Source organism: Rhinoraja longicauda, chromosome 11, assembly GCF_053455715.1.
Source record: "Rhinoraja longicauda isolate Sanriku21f chromosome 11, sRhiLon1.1, whole genome shotgun sequence".
NCBI lineage: Eukaryota > Metazoa > Chordata > Chondrichthyes > Rajiformes > Arhynchobatidae > Rhinoraja > Rhinoraja longicauda.
The window spans coordinates 52753033-52775308 of NC_135963.1; the positions used below are offsets into that span (position 1 = coordinate 52753033).

The 22276-nt window shown below is 44.3% G+C and overlaps 1 protein-coding gene across 1 annotated transcript in view; it reads left to right on the forward strand.

The window, feature by feature from the left end:
- The window catches only part of LOC144597927 (complement factor H-like), a 51140-nt gene that overhangs the window by 16162 nt on the left and 12702 nt on the right, over positions 1-22276 (forward strand). The window contains exons 4-16 of the mRNA XM_078407739.1: positions 209-385; positions 1323-1493; positions 2304-2474; positions 4192-4350; positions 7029-7205; positions 9813-9986; positions 11031-11207; positions 12140-12310; positions 13121-13291; positions 15009-15167; positions 17845-18021; positions 20629-20802; positions 21847-22023. Of these exons, the coding sequence (XP_078263865.1) occupies positions 209-385; positions 1323-1493; positions 2304-2474; positions 4192-4350; positions 7029-7205; positions 9813-9986; positions 11031-11207; positions 12140-12310; positions 13121-13291; positions 15009-15167; positions 17845-18021; positions 20629-20802; positions 21847-22023 (2235 nt within the window). The remainder of the gene's footprint in view (positions 1-208; positions 386-1322; positions 1494-2303; positions 2475-4191; positions 4351-7028; positions 7206-9812; positions 9987-11030; positions 11208-12139; positions 12311-13120; positions 13292-15008; positions 15168-17844; positions 18022-20628; positions 20803-21846; positions 22024-22276) is intronic.

Genomic DNA, 22276 nt, shown 5'->3' on the forward strand with positions numbered 1-22276 from the left:
AGAAAAAGGATAGGTTTTGTTTCGGGTCGGGACCCTTCTTCAGACTTCAACAAAGTTGGTGGATAACATTACTTTAAGTCATAATGTTTCCAGTACCATGTCAAATGAAACCTAACGTGATTATTTACTTCAAGAAAACTCTAAAAATCCAAATGTAGGTTAATATATTTTCATGGAGAAGAACTTCAAACAGTTTTCCTTTTTCCAGATATGCAAAGTAGATGCAGTGATCCACATCCAACGGTGGAACATGGAATTACCACCACTAAGGCCAGCTACAAAGTAAGCTATCAATGTCGTGATGGATATATTATGGAAGGATCAGAAGTGGTAATATGTGATGGTGGGAAGTGGTCACATCCACCAACTTGCAGTTTTCCTCCAGGTGAGATGAATGATGTGATGGTGACACTGTGGAGACATTGTGTGTGGTTAAAACACGAGAGCAGAGGGGCAGTGTAGAGTCTACCAGAGCTCCCTGCACTGGTGCAGAAATAAAGCAGACCACTCCAATATTGTTTAAAGTATCTGCCAAGATGCTGATTATTGAGATCTGACCATAAAGCAGGTCAACTGTTTCTCTCTGACCGCTCATTTGACTTGTCCTCAGGGTCGACACTTTTTTGCCATTGTTAATTTTGGGGACTTTGCAATGGATAAGAATAAACCTGATTAATTGATAACAGCCACGGTCTTCTGTCCATGATATATCTACTATTTAGCACGTACATGTAAGAAGCCTTGTAACTTGTCACCTGCTGATTACTTGAGAAGTTACTGCCAAGCTCATAAGATGAGAACTGATTTTTGAATTTGATAACGTTTTACTACTTTATTTAGTGGTAGTGTAGATTATAGAATAAAGTGTCCCGTGCACATCCTGTAGCATCCCGCGTGGAGATAGCAACCTGATTATGGGGGAGTGAGCAGTGGGATCACAAGGAAAGCTTCCCATCCAAACGCCAAAGGCCCAGTTTCAGATGAGACTTGAACCTCATGGTTGGTGCTCTGTGTGTCTGCTTGATATTGAATGGACAAGATCAAATGTTCGTCCTTTGTCTTTCTCTATGGATAGGCCTATCGCAGATTTTTATATTTTAAACATTTTATTCGGCTTTATACAACTCGTACTGTTAAGTTTATCTAAAATCCATCATATTTTTGACGGTGAGTAATACAATATGGGTAAGATTAATACATTCAGCACCAATAGACACTGCCCTGTTTTTCTACAGTAACTATTTTGATTATAATGTTTTAAAGAATTTTCAATGAAAGTCAGAACAAAGTAGTTTCATTAATTTATATTTTATTTTTTATAGAATTGCAATGTAACAAACCGAATTTAGAAAATGGGAAAGTGCAAACCCACAAGGAGATTTTCAAGGCTTTTGACCAATTGAACTACAGGTGCAATGATGGTTTTAAACCTGGAGGTGACCTAGTCACGACATGTGACCGATTCGGATGGAGTCCAGTACCATCATGTACACGTAAGCAGATTAGTTTATGTGACAGTAATGCTTGCTTACAGTATTAGTTATATGCGTTTGATTAATTGAAAGACGGAAACAGGCCCTTCGGCCCACCAAGGTCACGCTAACCATCGATCATCCTTACACACTAGTTCCATGTTTAGTTTTAGAGACACAGCGAGGAAACAGGCCCTTCGGCCTATCGAGTTCGCACCGACCAGCCATCCCTGCATATTAACACGATCCTACACACACTAGGGACAATTGTTTTTTTTACATTTACCAAGCCAATTAACCTACAATCCTGGAGTGTGGGAGTAAACCAAAGGTCTCGGAGAAAACCCACACAGGTCATGGGGAGAACGTACAAACTCCGTACAGACAGCACCCATGGTCGGGATTGAACCCTGATCTCCAGCGCTGCATTCGCTGTAAGGCAGCAACTCTACTGCTGCGCCACTGTGCCACCCTCTTGGGATGTTATCCCACTTTCTCATCCACTCCCCGTACACTAAGGACAAATTACAGAGGATAATTAACCTACAAACACGCATGTCTTTGGGATGAGGGAGGAAACCTGGAGTGCCTGGAGGAAATGTGCAAACTCAACACTGACAACGCCAGAGGTCAGGATCAAACCCAGGTCTCTGGTGCTGTGAGACAATGGTTCTAACAGCTGCACCACTGTGCCACACCAAATTATTTTAGATGTTGTTCTCATTGACCTGAGCAATTGTAATCTTCATTCAACAAGGTGATGATAACAAAAGCAAATGTTCAGTTACCAACTTTCAGTCACCAGTTCAAAACCGAACACTTCCTTTTCAGCAATAATCTGCAGGAAAGCAACGATAGAACATGGTGAATTTAAAGGCGAGAACCGGATGTATTCTCATCAGGAGTCAGTGGAATACACTTGTGATGTCAATTACGAACGCACGGGAGGTGGTAGAATTCACTGTACAGCTCAAGGCTGGCACCCAATTCCAGCCTGTCCAGGTAAATGGTTTGTCTTTATTAATGTATTGGAAATGAGTGGGATACTAACATAGGTAACTTGGCTTATCCCCATTCCATGAAATTCATTGTGTTATCAAATCCAATATTACATTCAATTAATTAAAAGAGAAATACTGTCCACTATTAACAATGAAATATTGTTTCCAATATGATGGAGGTTTGTTCAATGTAGGATGGTAACATCAGAATAGTTGTTACCATATGTAGGAAAGAACTGCAGATGCTGATTTAAATCGAAGGTAGTCACAAAATGCTGTCTGAAGAAGGGTCTTGACCTGAAACCTAAGTCATTCCTTCTCTCCAGAGATGCTGCCTGTCCCGCTGAGTTGTTACCATTATCCACACTGTTCCATTGCACAGCAATTCCTGTTTCCAGCAGTCAATATACTTTAATTTATTTTGGATTTTCCAATTGGCTAGAAAACTGATGTCAGGATGTTGTAATCTGTATGAAGGAACTGCAGATGCTGGTTTAAACGAAAGGTCAACTTAAAATGCTGGAGTAACTCAGCGGGACAGCTAGCATCTCTGGAGAAGGAATTGGCGACGTTTCGGGTCGAGACCCTTCTTCAGCCTGATGTTAGGGAGGAGGGAGATGCATGGATAAGGAAGTGTGAAGGTGTGAAAACATGACAAGGGGAATGGAGATCAAAGAAAATGTATAGATCATTGTTTAGCTGGGAGAAGGTAACAACAAAGCAAACAGAGGTAAAATGTAGTCAGAGACAGTGACTGATCGGAGAACTGGGAAGGGGGAGACCATTTCAGATTTCATCACTTCTGGCTGTCTGTCCTCCAAAGCCTTCAACCTTATGGTTCCCCAACCCTGCACGGCCTTGTTTTATCTTCTCCTCAATATCCACAAACAGAACTGCCCTGGCAGACCCAGTATTTCTGCTTGTTCCTGTCCCACTGAATTAATTTCCACATACCTCGACTCCATCCTATCCCCCCCTGGTTCAAAACCTCCCTACCTACGTCCAAGACACCTTACACGCCCTTCCGTCTCTTCAATTACTTCCGTTTTCCAGGCTCCCACTCCCCCATCTTTACTATGGATGTTCAGTCACTCTACAACTCCATCCACCACCTGGGAGGTCACAAAGCCCTCCATTTCTTCCTTGGCCCATTAAACTACAAACCCACACGTCTTTGGGATGTGGGAGGAAACCGGAGCACAGGCAGAACATGCAAACTCCATTCAGACAGCACCCGAGGCCAGGATCGTACCCCGGTCTCCAGCGCTGTGAGGCAGTGGCTCTACCAGCTATGCCACCTTTTGTTAATCCTTCACATTTCATAAAGAGAATGGAAGTACTGTTTACAATAGTGAGAGCATCATTCAATGGTCACGTCAAGTTTATGGTCAGGTGCACAAGCAGGTGGGGTGCAGGTGTAATGAAAACCTCGCTTGCAGCGGTATCTCAAGCGCACATACTCGGGCAAACACACATAAACAAATGATACATTAATAATACATAAATCACACTGTCCGAAATGAAAGGAGACTGCATAAAAACACGACAACGGTGCAAAAACATCATTAGAAAATAAATGAAGCCCATGAGACTGCGAGAGATGGACACTAGTGTCCCATTGTCAGGGTAGGATCAGGGTTGTGATTATTCAGAGATTTGTTCTGAGACTTGTTCAATGCCAACAATAACGTTTGAAAACATCATTTTACTGCTCGTAGAAATCACTTGTACCCGACCGGGAGGGAGAATACAACTTTCACCATATGAATGGAGGTACCGGCTTCAACAGGATGTTCAATACAGATGCGCAAGTCGTGGATCGCGTCATAGGTCAAGATGTACAGTAAATGGTTGGCACCCTGCCATAGTATGCCATAGTAAGTGTCTTCTATTTTTATTAGTCTCAGGGAGACCAGCAATTAAAACTGACAATTTATCTTTTATATCGTACAAACAAACTTTGACCGATATTTCCCAACTAGAATCTTAGTCGGGCCACTTACTGTTGATCTTCTTACAAGTATAGGAGTAATAATCAGTGACATAAATGATAGAAAAGCTCTTTGTAGTACTTGTGCGGGAAATTAAAAAAGGCAGCAGAGTTGATTTAAAATTATACTAGACTGACGTGGACTCGTTGGGTCCAGATCTCTCCTGTGGGTCGGGCAACCCGCCCACAACTGACGATCTTGCGGGCCCGGCAACCCATGGTCCCGGTGCCAGACAGGGAGTGTCCCCCGGGGCCGTGGGCAAGCGAGGGGGGACAGGGAAAAGCCACTGGCCTTGGCCCCGTGCGTCCAGCGCTGCAGCCAGAGCGAGCCGTGGACCCGAAGCCTCTCCTGCAGTTCGGCTACGAACGGCGGCGAGCGTCGGGGAACGGCGATGAAGGGTAGCGAATAGGGGCGTCGGCCATCTTGTTTGACCCTCTGCCGCCGCGCTGCACCATGGGAGGAAGGTCAGGCGCGGGGTACGCCGGGACGGGCACCGGTCCTCCAGGCGGTGTGAGGCGGGGGAGCACATTTATTAAAGTTTATTAAGTAAATTGGTTTTAAAAAGTAACAAAAGTTGATTTGTTGAGACCGCGGGGGAATGATGAGTAGGGTGGACCTAAAACTGTTGCGCTATCGTGTACCGTTTTCGCTGTATTTCCAGATGAAACTGGCACAAACAAACATACAGGGGAACAAACATACAGGACAAACATACGGGAACAAACATACGGGACAAACATACTGGAACAAACATGCGGGACAAACATACTGGAACAAACATACGGGAACAAACATACGGGAACAAATAAGATGAGGGTTTTAGTAATATACTAGACCAAGTGGACCTGTTGGGCCCATTCCTCGTAGAGGGGGAACAGAGAAGGGGAGAGGGTGTGACTGAGTGAGTCCTCCTTTATTGGTGTAGCACCCTCAATTCCGCCCCCCCACTTAAATCCACCCTCCTCCCCCCACTGATCCACTCCATCACCCTACCCCACCCCCACTTGCAGGTGACTCCTATAAATTCAAGATTGTTTTGATATCCTTAATAAGAAATCAGCCGGAGGTGTTTCCTTCATGACTCCAGCTCACATAATCATGACCCTAATGTGTAACTGGGTTGCAAGTTCATCCATGCAATGTCTAAGAAATTGCAAACAAAAAATTGTATGAATTGAATCAATTTCTGGGCACTTCCCAAGTGCATCAGTGCCAGTTGGGAATGAAGGTAAATTGGTACAAGACAGAGACAGAGAGATCAAGAAAGTGTAGCAAGATGTCAGAGAAGGTCCAAATGTATTTGATGTTTTTAAATCTTTTTGATCTTGTTTGAGCTTTTTTGAATAGTGTTTGATATGAATAATTTTAAACTATGTTCTCCTTTTGGGGTTTAATTGTGATCGCTCTCTTTTTATAAAATTATGATGTTCTGGTAATTTGGAAAAGGTTCTCAGTGTGTTAGAAACAGTGACAACACTTGGACTGGATGCAAGCCCATTTGGCAAGAGATGCCGCTGGGCCAGCTGTCAAAGTTGCCTCAGTATTTTTCCTGGGCGGGGCTCATTTACAGTCCTATCACAGTGCAAAGCCTTGTCGGTGTGCTGCACCTTGCATTTTCCAGCAAATGCTCAGTGGGGTTTGAATAATTTTTACCCAGGACATTGACATTAGCTAACCCAGGTATAAGTTTGTATATGATGTGTATATGACCAAACACTTGCACTCAGTCCACCAAGGTCGATTGGATCTTCCGGTTTCAAAACCATTTTAACTCCCCTTCCTGGTCCTATTTGGACCTTTCAGTCCTGGGCCTCCATTGCCAGAGTAGGCCACAGGCTTATAACCCAACGGTATGAACATTGAATTCTCCAATTTTAGGTGCCCTCTAACTAACACCCTCCCCCCCTCTACATCCCCACCCTTCCCTCCCCTGTACCGTACCTATTTCTCCCCTCCCCCCCCCACCTGGCTTCACAATTAATAACTCTTCATACCTAACTTACGCTTTCTGTTCTTATCGCTAGGATTTGATCCAACCATCTGGTTATCAAAAAAAAAACTCACCTATGTCGACCTATTCCCTATCATGCTTTATTCTACCTCTTCCCATTTTCTGGCTTTCTTCCCACCTTCAATCAGTCTGAAGAAGGGTCTGAACCTGAAATGTTACCTCCCCATGTTCTCCAGAGATGCTGCATCACCTGCTTCCCTCCCCTTCCACACATATTCCTTCCTCTGGCTTCACAATTCATACCTCTTTCTATCCTCGTCTCTTCCTACCATTACCTTTTATCTTTTCATCTTTCGCCATTGTTCAACCATCTGTTTATCAAAAATCCAATCACTCCCTAGAATTTGTCATGCCCCTTCGTTTCCTCCAGTTTTCACTTCCCTCCCCCCCCTCCACCCACCACAATCAGTCTGAGGAAGGGTCCCGAGCCGAAACGTCACCCATCCATGTTTCCAAGAGGTGCTGCCTGACCCCCTGAGTTACTCCAACACTTTGCGTCTTTTTTAATGTTTGTAAACCTGCCTACTGATTGTTGAAACAATCACTTTTTCAGATGATCCATGTCAACGTCCAGAAATCAACAATGCTGTATCCTTCCATAGAAGACAATACCGCCACGGGGAATCATTGCAGGTTAACTGTGCTCATGGGTTTAAATTGCAAGGAGATGCAACAATTCAGTGCAGAGATGCGGAATGGACTTTTGACCGATCTTTCCCAGCCTGTAATGGTAACTTCTTTGCAATATTACTTGAATCAAAGGAAAATAAAAGAAATGCGGCAATTATCACAATTACCAACATTTAATTGTCGTAACTGTTATAAAGTCATGGGGTCATACAGAATGGAAACAGACCCTTTGGGCCAATTAGTCCATGCCGACCAAGATGCCCTGTCTATGCTAACCCAGTTTGCCTTTGTTTGAAGATAGACACAAAATGCTGGAGTATTTCAGCGGGTCAGACAGCATCTCTGGAGAGAAGGAATGAGTGACGTTTCGGGTCGAGACCCTTCTTCAGACTGTTTGACCGCTATAGCTCGAAACCTTTCCTATCCATGTATCTATCCAAATGTTTCTTAAATGTTGTTATTGTACCTGCCTCAACTACCTCCTCTGGCAGCTAGTTCCATGTACGCACCACCTTCTGAATGAAAAGATGCCCCTCAGGTTCCTATTACATTTTTCCCTCCTCACCTTCGACCTATGTCCTCTGGTTGTTGATTCCCCTACTCTGAGTAAAAGACTCTGTGCATTTACTCTGTCTATCCCCTTCATGATTTTGTACACCTCTATAAGATCACTTGTCAGCCTCCTGTGCTCCAAGGAATAAAGTCCTAGCCTGCCCAATCTTGATAGGAAGATGGCTGGCCAAAGGCTAGAGATGAGTGGCATGGCAGCACAGTGGTAGAGTTGCTGTCTCTCAGCGCTAGAAACCCAGGTTCAATCCTGACAACGGGTGCTGTCTGTATGGAGTTTGTACGTTCTCCCCGTGACTGCGTGGGTTTTCCCCAGGTCCTCCTGTTTCCTCCCACACTCCAGAGACGTGCAAGTTTGTGGGATATTTGGCTTTGGTAAATATTGTAAATTTTCCCTCGCACGTAGGATAATGCTAGTGTGTGGGGTGATCGCTGGTCATCGCAGACTCAGTCGGCTGAAGGGCCTGTTTCCGCCCCTTCTCGAAACTAAATTAAAGATGAAAAGACAGAGGGTGTGTCTTTCTCTCCCCCCCTCCTCCACCATCAGTCTGAGGAAAGGTCTAAAACATCACCTGTCCATGTTCTCCACACATGGTGCCTACCCCACTGACTTACTCCAGCAATTTGTCTCTTTTTTAACCACTTGCCTGGCTTTGTCCCAGCCACCACCTCTTTTTTCCAGCTTTCTCCACCACCCCCCCCCCCCAACAATCCGTCTGAAGAATGGTTCTTCCCCGAAACATCACCTACTAATGTCTATGAGATGCTGCCGAACCTGCTGAGTTATCTGCTGCACTACTGTGAATATTTTCCAATCTTTCGGCTTTCATTTCAGTTTGTTGAACATCAGTCGGCTGCTACAGATATATTTACTGAGAACACACAATTGGAGGTTGCTCATGATCAGAATAAAAAGTGGAATAACAAATATGTTGGGGTGGGCAAGAAGGCTTTCGGCCCATTGGCTTCATCAGTCAGAATATTGAGTATAGAAAGTTTTGTAGGAAGGAACAGCAGATGCTAGTTTACACCGAAGATAGACACAAAGTGCTGGAGTAACTCAGCGGGACAGGCAGCATCTCCATGGGGAAGGTCACAATGTGGCATACAAACAGTAAAATTAATCAGGACAGTGAAACTAGTTGGAGAAATAGGCTGGGGGAGGGACTGAGAGAGGGAGAGCAAGGGTCATCTCCCCCTCAGCCGACAATGAAACATTCTACATTTCCTTGAGCATAATCTGCTTTGATCTGTCATTTTCACACCTTACATTCTCTTTGAAACTCTTCCGTATCTCGAGTTTCCCTCTCCCCTGACTCTCAGTCTGAAGAAGGGTCTCGACGTGAAACATCACCCATTCCTTCCCTCCAGAGATACTGCCTGTCGTGTTGAGTTACTCCAGTATTTTGTGTCTATCTATTAAGTTTAGAAGTTGGGAGGTCATGTCATAGTTATGTAAGTCCACGTTATGTGAGGCCACATTTAATGTACTGTGTTCAGTTTTGGTCACCATGTAAAAGGAACATGTTGTCAAGCTGGAAAGAGTGCAGAGAAGATTTACGAGGATGTTGCCAGGACTCGATGGCCTGAGGCTAACCTTACTAGGACTTTATTCCTTGGAGCGCAGGAGGATAACGGGTGATCTTTTAGAGATGCACAATATCACGAGGGGTATAGATAGGATGAATGCACAGAGTCTCTTGCCCAGCATAGGAGAATTGAGAACAAGAGGACATAGGTTTAAGGTGAGGACAGAAAGATTTAATAGGAAGCTGATGGGTAACGTTTTCACACAAAGATTGGTGGGTATATGGAACGAACCTCCGGAGAGGGTAGTTGAGGCAGGTACTATCATAACGTTTAAGAGACATTTGAAAAAGTACATGGATAGGACATTTTAGCGGGTTATGGGCCAAATGCAGGTGATTGGCATGAGTGTAGATGGGGCATGTTGGCTGTCGTGGGCAAGATGGGCCAAAGGGCCTGTTTTCATGCTGTATGTCTCTCTGACTCCCTATTACTCTATGTGAACAGGGGTGCAAAGAGGAAAGCATTGTCATTTGCTGAGTCCTTATGTTGTAGTGGTTTTCTGCGTATAAATACTTTAATGATCTCCAGGCTCTGAACAATTACTTTACAGAACTCGGATGTGTTGAACCACCAACAATAGATAATGGGGATTTTAATCCTAAAAAAACAAGATATGATCAGAATGAAGTGGTGAGTTACGCTTGCCTTGAAGGATATTATCTTTCCGGAGAAAGTTCCTTGCGATGTGGTTCCAATGGATGGCCGGACACACCAAAGTGCATCAGTAAGCAATGTTTTATTCTCCAGATACAATCCAGTATCCTTGGCCAAATTACAACTGAAAAACAATCGCATGTGCATTTCACAATTAATTTTTCATTAGCATATTTGCACAGCACCCCTCAATGTTCAAAGGTAAAGTAATCTTTCATGAGGATCATGATATTGATAGCAAGCATTGAACAGTACAGCACAAAAACAGGCCCTTCTTCCCACAATGTCTATGCCAAACATGATTCCAGGACCATCACTCATCTCCCTGCACATAACCCATATCCCTCCATTCCCTGCATATCCATGTGCCCATCCAAAAGTGTTTGAAATGCCACTATTGTATCTGCCTCCACCACCACCCCTGGCAGCACGTTCCAGGCCCCCACCACCCTCTGTGTACATGGCCATACTTCTTGCAGAGAATGGTGAACCTTGGAACTTTCTGCCCTGGACCGCTGTGGAGGCTTCATCATGGAAGGGATTTAAAGAGGAGGTGGATAGATTGTTGAAAGATTGGGAAATGCAGGAAACTGACACAGAAGCGAGACTGAAGGCTGGCCCGATCAGCCGTGATCATAATCTATGAGGAGCCAGGAGCTTACTCTTCCTCCACTCCTACCCCACACACGCAGTCCTGTGGAAGGAAAGTATTTCAGGAGCTCGACTCACAGCAACTTAAAGGCAACTGGGAATTGGCCACGAATGATGATCTGTTCTGGCTGCAGAAGCACACAATGTGCAAAGCAAATAAACAAAGCTTAGAAACAAAGAACAGCACATGCTGGTTTATACCGAAGGTAGACACGAAATGCTGGAGGAACTCAGCAGGTCAGGCAGCATCCCTGGAGAAAAAGGATAGGTTTTGTTTCGGGTCGGGACCCTTCTTCAGACTTCAACAAAGTTGGTGGATAACATTACTTTAAGTCATAATGTTTCCAGTACCATGTCAAATGAAACCTAACGTGATTATTTACTTCAAGAAAACTCTAAAAATCCAAATGTAGGTTAATATATTTTCATGGAGAAGAACTTCAAACAGTTTTCCTTTTTCCAGATATGCAAAGTAGATGCAGTGATCCACATCCAACGGTGGAACATGGAATTACCACCACTAAGGCCAGCTACAAAGTAAGCTATCAATGTCGTGATGGATATATTATGGAAGGATCAGAAGTGGTAATATGTGATGGTGGGAAGTGGTCACATCCACCAACTTGCAGTTTTCCTCCAGGTGAGATGAATGATGGTGACACTGTGGAGACATTGTGTGTGGTTAAAACACGAGAGCAGAGGGGCAGTGTAGAGTCTACCAGAGCTCCCTGCACTGGTGCAGAAATAAAGCAGACCACTCCAATATTGTTTAAAGTATCTGCCAAGATGCTGATTATTGAGATCTGACCATAAAGCAGGTCAACTGTTTCTCTCTGACCGCTCATTTGACTTGTCCTCAGGGTCGACACTTTTTTGCCATTGTTAATTTTGGGGACTTTGCAATGGATAAGAATAAACCTGATTAATTGATAACAGCCACGGTCTTCTGTCCATGATATATCTACTATTTAGCACGTACATGTAAGAAGCCTTGTAACTTGTCACCTGCTGATTACTTGAGAAGTTACTGCCAAGCTCATAAGATGAGAACTGATTTTTGAATTTGATAACGTTTTACTACTTTATTTAGTGGTAGTGTAGATTATAGAATAAAGTGTCCCGTGCACATCCTGTAGCATCCCGCGTGGAGATAGCAACCTGATTATGGGGGAGTGAGCAGTGGGATCACAAGGAAAGCTTCCCATCCAAACGCCAAAGGCCCAGTTTCAGATGAGACTTGAACCTCATGGTTGGTGCTCTGTGTGTCTGCTTGATATTGAATGGACAAGATCAAATGTTCGTCCTTTGTCTTTCTCTATGGATAGGCCTATCGCAGATTTTTATATTTTAAACATTTTATTCGGCTTTATACAACTCGTACTGTTAAGTTTATCTAAAATCCATCATATTTTTGACGGTGAGTAATACAATATGGGTAAGATTAATACATTCAGCACCAATAGACACTGCCCTGTTTTTCTACAGTAACTATTTTGATTATAATGTTTTAAAGAATTTTCAATGAAAGTCAGAACAAAGTAGTTTCATTAATTTATATTTTATTTTTTATAGAATTGCAATGTAACAAACCGAATTTAGAAAATGGGAAAGTGCAAACCCACAAGGAGATTTTCAAGGCTTTTGACCAATTGAACTACAGGTGCAATGATGGTTTTAAACCTGGAGGTGACCTAGTCACGACATGTGACCGATTCGGATGGAGTCCAGTACCATCATGTACACGTAAGCAGATTAGTTTATGTGACAGTAATGCTTGCTTACAGTATTAGTTATATGCGTTTGATTAATTGAAAGACGGAAACAGGCCCTTCGGCCCACCAAGGTCACGCTAACCATCGATCATCCTTACACACTAGTTCCATGTTTAGTTTTAGAGACACAGCGAGGAAACAGGCCCTTCGGCCTATCGAGTTCGCACCGACCAGCCATCCCTGCATATTAACACGATCCTACACACACTAGGGACAATTGTTTTTTTTACATTTACCAAGCCAATTAACCTACAATCCTGGAGTGTGGGAGTAAACCAAAGGTCTCGGAGAAAACCCACACAGGTCATGGGGAGAACGTACAAACTCCGTACAGACAGCACCCATGGTCGGGATTGAACCCTGATCTCCAGCGCTGCATTCGCTGTAAGGCAGCAACTCTACTGCTGCGCCACCGTGCCACCCTCTTGGGATGTTATCCCACTTTCTCATCCACTCCCCGTACACTAAGGACAAATTACAGAGGATAATTAACCTACAAACACGCATGTCTTTGGGATGAGGGAGGAAACCTGGAGTGCCTGGAGGAAATGTGCAAACTCAACACTGACAACGCCAGAGGTCAGGATCAAACCCAGGTCTCTGGTGCTGTGAGACAATGGTTCTAACAGCTGCACCACTGTGCCACACCAAATTATTTTAGATGTTGTTCTCATTGACCTGAGCAATTGTAATCTTCATTCAACAAGGTGATGATAACAAAAGCAAATGTTCAGTTACCAACTTTCAGTCACCAGTTCAAAACCGAACACTTCCTTTTCAGCAATAATCTGCAGGAAAGCAACGATAGAACATGGTGAATTTAAAGGCGAGAACCGGATGTATTCTCATCAGGAGTCAGTGGAATACACTTGTGATGTCAATTACGAACGCACGGGAGGTGGTAGAATTCACTGTACAGCTCAAGGCTGGCACCCAATTCCAGCCTGTCCAGGTAAATGGTTTGTCTTTATTAATGTATTGGAAATGAGTGGGATACTAACATAGGTAACTTGGCTTATCCCCATTCCATGAAATTCATTGTGTTATCAAATCCAATATTACATTCAATTAATTAAAAGAGAAATACTGTCCACTATTAACAATGAAATATTGTTTCCAATATGATGGAGGTTTGTTCAATGTAGGATGGTAACATCAGAATAGTTGTTACCATATGTAGGAAAGAACTGCAGATGCTGATTTAAATCGAAGGTAGTCACAAAATGCTGTCTGAAGAAGGGTCTTGACCTGAAACCTAAGTCATTCCTTCTCTCCAGAGATGCTGCCTGTCCCGCTGAGTTGTTACCATTATCCACACTGTTCCATTGCACAGCAATTCCTGTTTCCAGCAGTCAATATACTTTAATTTATTTTGGATTTTCCAATTGGCTAGAAAACTGATGTCAGGATGTTGTAATCTGTATGAAGGAACTGCAGATGCTGGTTTAAACGAAAGGTCAACTTAAAATGCTGGAGTAACTCAGCGGGACAGCTAGCATCTCTGGAGAAGGAATTGGCGACGTTTCGGGTCGAGACCCTTCTTCAGCCTGATGTTAGGGAGGAGGGAGATGCATGGATAAGGAAGTGTGAAGGTGTGAAAACATGACAAGGGGAATGGAGATCAAAGAAAATGTATAGATCATTGTTTAGCTGGGAGAAGGTAACAACAAAGCAAACAGAGGTAAAATGTAGTCAGAGACAGTGACTGATCGGAGAACTGGGAAGGGGGAGACCATTTCAGATTTCATCACTTCTGGCTGTCTGTCCTCCAAAGCCTTCAACCTTATGGTTCCCCAACCCTGCACGGCCTTGTTTTATCTTCTCCTCAATATCCACAAACAGAACTGCCCTGGCAGACCCAGTATTTCTGCTTGTTCCTGTCCCACTGAATTAATTTCCACATACCTCGACTCCATCCTATCCCCCCCTGGTTCAAAACCTCCCTACCTACGTCCAAGACACCTTACACGCCCTTCCGTCTCTTCAATTACTTCCGTTTTCCAGGCTCCCACTCCCCCATCTTTACTATGGATGTTCAGTCACTCTACAACTCCATCCACCACCTGGGAGGTCACAAAGCCCTCCATTTCTTCCTTGGCCCATTAAACTACAAACCCACACGTCTTTGGGATGTGGGAGGAAACCGGAGCACAGGCAGAACATGCAAACTCCATTCAGACAGCACCCGAGGCCAGGATCGTACCCCGGTCTCCAGCGCTGTGAGGCAGTGGCTCTACCAGCTATGCCACCTTTTGTTAATCCTTCACATTTCATAAAGAGAATGGAAGTACTGTTTACAATAGTGAGAGCATCATTCAATGGTCACGTCAAGTTTATGGTCAGGTGCACAAGCAGGTGGGGTGCAGGTGTAATGAAAACCTCGCTTGCAGCGGTATCTCAAGCGCACATACTCGGGCAAACACACATAAACAAATGATACATTAATAATACATAAATCACACTGTCCGAAATGAAAGGAGACTGCATAAAAACACGACAACGGTGCAAAAACATCATTAGAAAATAAATGAAGCCCATGAGACTGCGAGAGATGGACACTAGTGTCCCATTGTCAGGGTAGGATCAGGGTTGTGATTATTCAGAGATTTGTTCTGAGACTTGTTCAATGCCAACAATAACGTTTGAAAACATCATTTTACTGCTCGTAGAAATCACTTGTACCCGACCGGGAGGGAGAATACAACTTTCACCATATGAATGGAGGTACCGGCTTCAACAGGATGTTCAATACAGATGCGCAAGTCGTGGATCGCGTCATAGGTCAAGATGTACAGTAAATGGTTGGCACCCTGCCATAGTATGCCATAGTAAGTGTCTTCTATTTTTATTAGTCTCAGGGAGACCAGCAATTAAAACTGACAATTTATCTTTTATATCGTACAAACAAACTTTGACCGATATTTCCCAACTAGAATCTTAGTCGGGCCACTTACTGTTGATCTTCTTACAAGTATAGGAGTAATAATCAGTGACATAAATGATAGAAAAGCTCTTTGTAGTACTTGTGCGGGAAATTAAAAAAGGCAGCAGAGTTGATTTAAAATTATACTAGACTGACGTGGACTCGTTGGGTCCAGATCTCTCCTGTGGGTCGGGCAACCCGCCCACAACTGACGATCTTGCGGGCCCGGCAACCCATGGTCCCGGTGCCAGACAGGGAGTGTCCCCCGGGGCCGTGGGCAAGCGAGGGGGGACAGGGAAAAGCCACTGGCCTTGGCCCCGTGCGTCCAGCGCTGCAGCCAGAGCGAGCCGTGGACCCGAAGCCTCTCCTGCAGTTCGGCTACGAACGGCGGCGAGCGTCGGGGAACGGCGATGAAGGGTAGCGAATAGGGGCGTCGGCCATCTTGTTTGACCCTCTGCCGCCGCGCTGCACCATGGGAGGAAGGTCAGGCGCGGGGTACGCCGGGACGGGCACCGGTCCTCCAGGCGGTGTGAGGCGGGGGAGCACATTTATTAAAGTTTATTAAGTAAATTGGTTTTAAAAAGTAACAAAAGTTGATTTGTTGAGACCGCGGGGGAATGATGAGTAGGGTGGACCTAAAACTGTTGCGCTATCGTGTACCGTTTTCGCTGTATTTCCAGATGAAACTGGCACAAACAAACATACAGGGGAACAAACATACAGGACAAACATACGGGAACAAACATACGGGACAAACATACTGGAACAAACATGCGGGACAAACATACTGGAACAAACATACGGGAACAAACATACGGGAACAAATAAGATGAGGGTTTTAGTAATATACTAGACCAAGTGGACCTGTTGGGCCCATTCCTCGTAGAGGGGGAACAGAGAAGGGGAGAGGGTGTGACTGAGTGAGTCCTCCTTTATTGGTGTAGCACCCTCAATTCCGCCCCCCCACTTAAATCCACCCTCCTCCCCCCACTGATCCACTCCATCACCCTACCCCACCCCCACTTGCAGGTGACTCCTATAAATTCAAGATTGTTTTGATATCCTTAATAAGAAATCAGCCGGAGGTGTTTCCTTCATGACTCCAGCTCACATAATCATGACCCTAATGTGTAACTGGGTTGCAAGTTCATCCATGCAATGTCTAAGAAATTGCAAACAAAAAATTGTATGAATTGAATCAATTTCTGGGCACTTCCCAAGTGCATCAGTGCCAGTTGGGAATGAAGGTAAATTGGTACAAGACAGAGACAGAGAGATCAAGAAAGTGTAGCAAGATGTCAGAGAAGGTCCAAATGTATTTGATGTTTTTAAATCTTTTTGATCTTGTTTGAGCTTTTTTGAATAGTGTTTGATATGAATAATTTTAAACTATGTTCTCCTTTTGGGGTTTAATTGTGATCGCTCTCTTTTTATAAAATTATGATGTTCTGGTAATTTGGAAAAGGTTCTCAGTGTGTTAGAAACAGTGACAACACTTGGACTGGATGCAAGCCCATTTGGCAAGAGATGCCGCTGGGCCAGCTGTCAAAGTTGCCTCAGTATTTTTCCTGGGCGGGGCTCATTTACAGTCCTATCACAGTGCAAAGCCTTGTCGGTGTGCTGCACCTTGCATTTTCCAGCAAATGCTCAGTGGGGTTTGAATAATTTTTACCCAGGACATTGACATTAGCTAACCCAGGTATAAGTTTGTATATGATGTGTATATGACCAAACACTTGCACTCAGTCCACCAAGGTCGATTGGATCTTCCGGTTTCAAAACCATTTTAACTCCCCTTCCTGGTCCTATTTGGACCTTTCAGTCCTGGGCCTCCATTGCCAGAGTAGGCCACAGGCTTATAACCCAACGGTATGAACATTGAATTCTCCAATTTTAGGTGCCCTCTAACTAACACCCTCCCCCCCTCTACATCCCCACCCTTCCCTCCCCTGTACCGTACCTATTTCTCCCCTCCCCCCCCACCTGGCTTCACAATTAATAACTCTTCATACCTAACTTACGCTTTCTGTTCTTATCGCTAAGATTTGATCCAACCATCTGGTTATCAAAAAAAAAACTCACCTATGTCGACCTATTCCCTATCATGCTTTATTCTACCTCTTCCCATTTTCTGGCTTTCTTCCCACCTTCAATCAGTCTGAAGAAGGGTCTGAACCTGAAATGTTACCTCCCCATGTTCTCCAGAGATGCTGCATCACCTGCTTCCCTCCCCTTCCACACATATTCCTTCCTCTGGCTTCACAATTCATACCTCTTTCTATCCTCGTCTCTTCCTACCATTACCTTTTATCTTTTCATCTTTCGCCATTGTTCAACCATCTGTTTATCAAAAATCCAATCACTCCCTAGAATTTGTCATGCCCCTTCGTTTCCTCCAGTTTTCACTTCCCTCCCCCCCCTCCACCCACCACAATCAGTCTGAGGAAGGGTCCCGAGCCGAAACGTCACCCATCCATGTTTCCAAGAGGTGCTGCCTGACCCCCTGAGTTACTCCAACACTTTGCGTCTTTTTTAATGTTTGTAAACCTGCCTACTGATTGTTGAAACAATCACTTTTTCAGATGATCCATGTCAACGTCCAGAAATCAACAATGCTGTATCCTTCCATAGAAGACAATACCGCCACGGGGAATCATTGCAGGTTAACTGTGCTCATGGGTTTAAATTGCAAGGAGATGCAACAATTCAGTGCAGAGATGCGGAATGGACTTTTGACCGATCTTTCCCAGCCTGTAATGGTAACTTCTTTGCAATATTACTTGAATCAAAGGAAAATAAAAGAAATGCGGCAATTATCACAATTACCAACATTTAATTGTCGTAACTGTTATAAAGTCATGGGGTCATACAGAATGGAAACAGACCCTTTGGGCCAATTAGTCCATGCCGACCAAGATGCCCTGTCTATGCTAACCCAGTTTGCCTTTGTTTGAAGATAGACACAAAATGCTGGAGTATTTCAGCGGGTCAGACAGCATCTCTGGAGAGAAGGAATGAGTGACGTTTCGGGTCGAGACCCTTCTTCAGACTGTTTGACCGCTATAGCTCGAAACCTTTCCTATCCATGTATCTATCCAAATGTTTCTTAAATGTTGTTATTGTACCTGCCTCAACTACCTCCTCTGGCAGCTAGTTCCATGTACGCACCACCTTCTGAATGAAAAGATGCCCCTCAGGTTCCTATTACATTTTTCCCTCCTCACCTTCGACCTATGTCCTCTGGTTGTTGATTCCCCTACTCTGAGTAAAAGACTCTGTGCATTTACTCTGTCTATCCCCTTCATGATTTTGTACACCTCTATAAGATCACTTGTCAGCCTCCTGTGCTCCAAGGAATAAAGTCCTAGCCTGCCCAATCTTGATAGGAAGATGGCTGGCCAAAGGCTAGAGATGAGTGGCATGGCAGCACAGTGGTAGAGTTGCTGTCTCTCAGCGCTAGAAACCCAGGTTCAATCCTGACAACGGGTGCTGTCTGTATGGAGTTTGTACGTTCTCCCCGTGACTGCGTGGGTTTTCCCCAGGTCCTCCTGTTTCCTCCCACACTCCAGAGACGTGCAAGTTTGTGGGATATTTGGCTTTGGTAAATATTGTAAATTTTCCCTCGCACGTAGGATAATGCTAGTGTGTGGGGTGATCGCTGGTCATCGCAGACTCAGTCGGCTGAAGGGCCTGTTTCCGCCCCTTCTCGAAACTAAATTAAAGATGAAAAGACAGAGGGTGTGTCTTTCTCTCCCCCCCTCCTCCACCATCAGTCTGAGGAAAGGTCTAAAACATCACCTGTCCATGTTCTCCACACATGGTGCCTACCCCACTGACTTACTCCAGCAATTTGTCTCTTTTTTAACCACTTGCCTGGCTTTGTCCCAGCCACCACCTCTTTTTTCCAGCTTTCTCCACCACCCCCCCCCCCCAACAATCCGTCTGAAGAATGGTTCTTCCCCGAAACATCACCTACTAATGTCTATGAGATGCTGCCGAACCTGCTGAGTTATCTGCTGCACTACTGTGAATATTTTCCAATCTTTCGGCTTTCATTTCAGTTTGTTGAACATCAGTCGGCTGCTACAGATATATTTACTGAGAACACACAATTGGAGGTTGCTCATGATCAGAATAAAAAGTGGAATAACAAATATGTTGGGGTGGGCAAGAAGGCTTTCGGCCCATTGGCTTCATCAGTCAGAATATTGAGTATAGAAAGTTTTGTAGGAAGAAACAGCAGATGCTAGTTTACACCGAAGATAGACACAAAGTGCTGGAGTAACTCAGCGGGACAGGCAGCATCTCCATGGGGAAGGTCACAATGTGGCATACAAACAGTAAAATTAATCAGGACAGTGAAACTAGTTGGAGAAATAGGCTGGGGGAGGGACTGAGAGAGGGAGAGCAAGGGTCATCTCCCCCTCAGCCGACAATGAAACATTCTACATTTCCTTGAGCATAATCTGCTTTGATCTGTCATTTTCACACCTTACATTCTCTTTGAAACTCTTCCGTATCTCGAGTTTCCCTCTCCCCTGACTCTCAGTCTGAAGAAGGGTCTCGACGTGAAACATCACCCATTCCTTCCCTCCAGAGATACTGCCTGTCGTGTTGAGTTACTCCAGTATTTTGTGTCTATCTATTAAGTTTAGAAGTTGGGAGGTCATGTCATAGTTATGTAAGTCCACGTTATGTGAGGCCACATTTAATGTACTGTGTTCAGTTTTGGTCACCATGTAAAAGGAACATGTTGTCAAGCTGGAAAGAGTGCAGAGAAGATTTACGAGGATGTTGCCAGGACTCGATGGCCTGAGGCTAACCTTACTAGGACTTTATTCCTTGGAGCGCAGGAGGATAACGGGTGATCTTTTAGAGATGCACAATATCACGAGGGGTATAGATAGGATGAATGCACAGAGTCTCTTGCCCAGCATAGGAGAATTGAGAACAAGAGGACATAGGTTTAAGGTGAGGACAGAAAGATTTAATAGGAAGCTGATGGGTAACGTTTTCACACAAAGATTGGTGGGTATATGGAACGAACCTCCGGAGAGGGTAGTTGAGGCAGGTACTATCATAACGTTTAAGAGACATTTGAAAAAGTACATGGATAGGACATTTTAGCGGGTTATGGGCCAAATGCAGGTGAGTGGCATGAGTGTAGATGGGGCATGTTGGCTGCCGTGGGCAAGATGGGCCAAAGGGCCTGTTTTCATGCTGTATGTCTCTCTGACTCCCTATTACTCTATGTGAACAGGGGTGCAAAGAGGAAAGCATTGTCATTTGCTGAGTCCTTATGTTGTAGTGGTTTTCTGCGTATAAATACTTTAATGATCTCCAGGCTCTGAACAATTACTTTACAGAACTCGGATGTGTTGAACCACCAACAATAGATAATGGGGATTTTAATCCTAAAAAAACAAGATATGATCAGAATGAAGTGGTGAGTTACGCTTGCCTTGAAGGATATTATCTTTCCGGAGAAAGTTCCTTGCGATGTGGTTCCAATGGATGGCCGGACACACCAAAGTGCATCAGTAAGCAATGTTTTATTCTCCAGATACAATCCAGTATCCTTGGCCAAATTACAACTGAAAAACAATCGCATGTGCATTTCACAATTAATTTTTCATTAGCATATTTGCACAGCACCCCTCAATGTTCAAAGGTAAAGTAATCTTTCATGAGGATCATGATATTGATAGCAAGCATTGAACAGTACAGCACAAAAACAGGCCCTTCTTCCCACAATGTCTATGCCAAACATGATTCCAGGACCATCACTCATCTCCCTGCACATAACCCATATCCCTCCATTCCCTGCATATCCATGTGCCCATCCAAAAGTGTTTGAAATGCCACTATTGTATCTGCCTCCACCACCACCCCTGGCAGCACGTTCCAGGCCCCCACCACCCTCTGTGTACATGGCCATACTTCTTGCAGAGAATGGTGAACCTTGGAACTTTCTGCCCTGGACCGCTGTGGAGGCTTCATCATGGAAGGGATTTAAAGAGGAGGTGGATAGATTGTTGAAAGATTGGGAAATGCAGGAAACTGACACAGAAGCGAGACTGAAGGCTGGCCCGATCAGCCGTGATCATAATCTATGAGGAGCCAGGAGCTTACTCTTCCTCCACTCCTACCCCACACACGCAGTCCTGTGGAAGGAAAGTATTTCAGGAGCTCGACTCACAGCAACTTAAAGGCAACTGGGAATTGGCCACGAATGATGATCTGTTCTGGCTGCAGAAGCACACAATGTGCAAAGCAAATAAACAAAGCTTAGAAACAAAGAACAGCACATGCTGGTTTATACCGAAGGTAGACACGAAATGCTGGAGGAACTCAGCAGGTCAGGCAGCATCCCTGGAGAAAAAGGATAGGTTTTGTTTCGGGTCGGGACCCTTCTTCAGACTTCAACAAAGTTGGTGGATAACATTACTTTAAGTCATAATGTTTCCAGTACCATGTCAAATGAAACCTAACGTGATTATTTACTTCAAGAAAACTCTAAAAATCCAAATGTAGGTTAATATATTTTCATGGAGAAGAACTTCAAACAGTTTTCCTTTTTCCAGATATGCAAAGTAGATGCAGTGATCCACATCCAACGGTGGAACATGGAATTACCACCACTAAGGCCAGCTACAAAGTAAGCTATCAATGTCGTGATGGATATATTATGGAAGGATCAGAAGTGGTAATATGTGATGGTGGGAAGTGGTCACATCCACCAACTTGCAGTTTTCCTCCAGGTGAGATGAATGATGTGATGGTGACACTGTGGAGACATTGTGTGTGGTTAAAACACGAGAGCAGAGGGGCAGTGTAGAGTCTACCAGAGCTCCCTGCACTGGTGCAGAAATAAAGCAGACCACTCCAATATTGTTAAAGTATCTGCCAAGATGCTGATTATTGAGATCTGACCATAAAGCAGGTCAACTGTTTCTCTCTGACCGCTCATTTGACTTGTCCTCAGGGTCGACACTTTTTTGCCATTGTTAATTT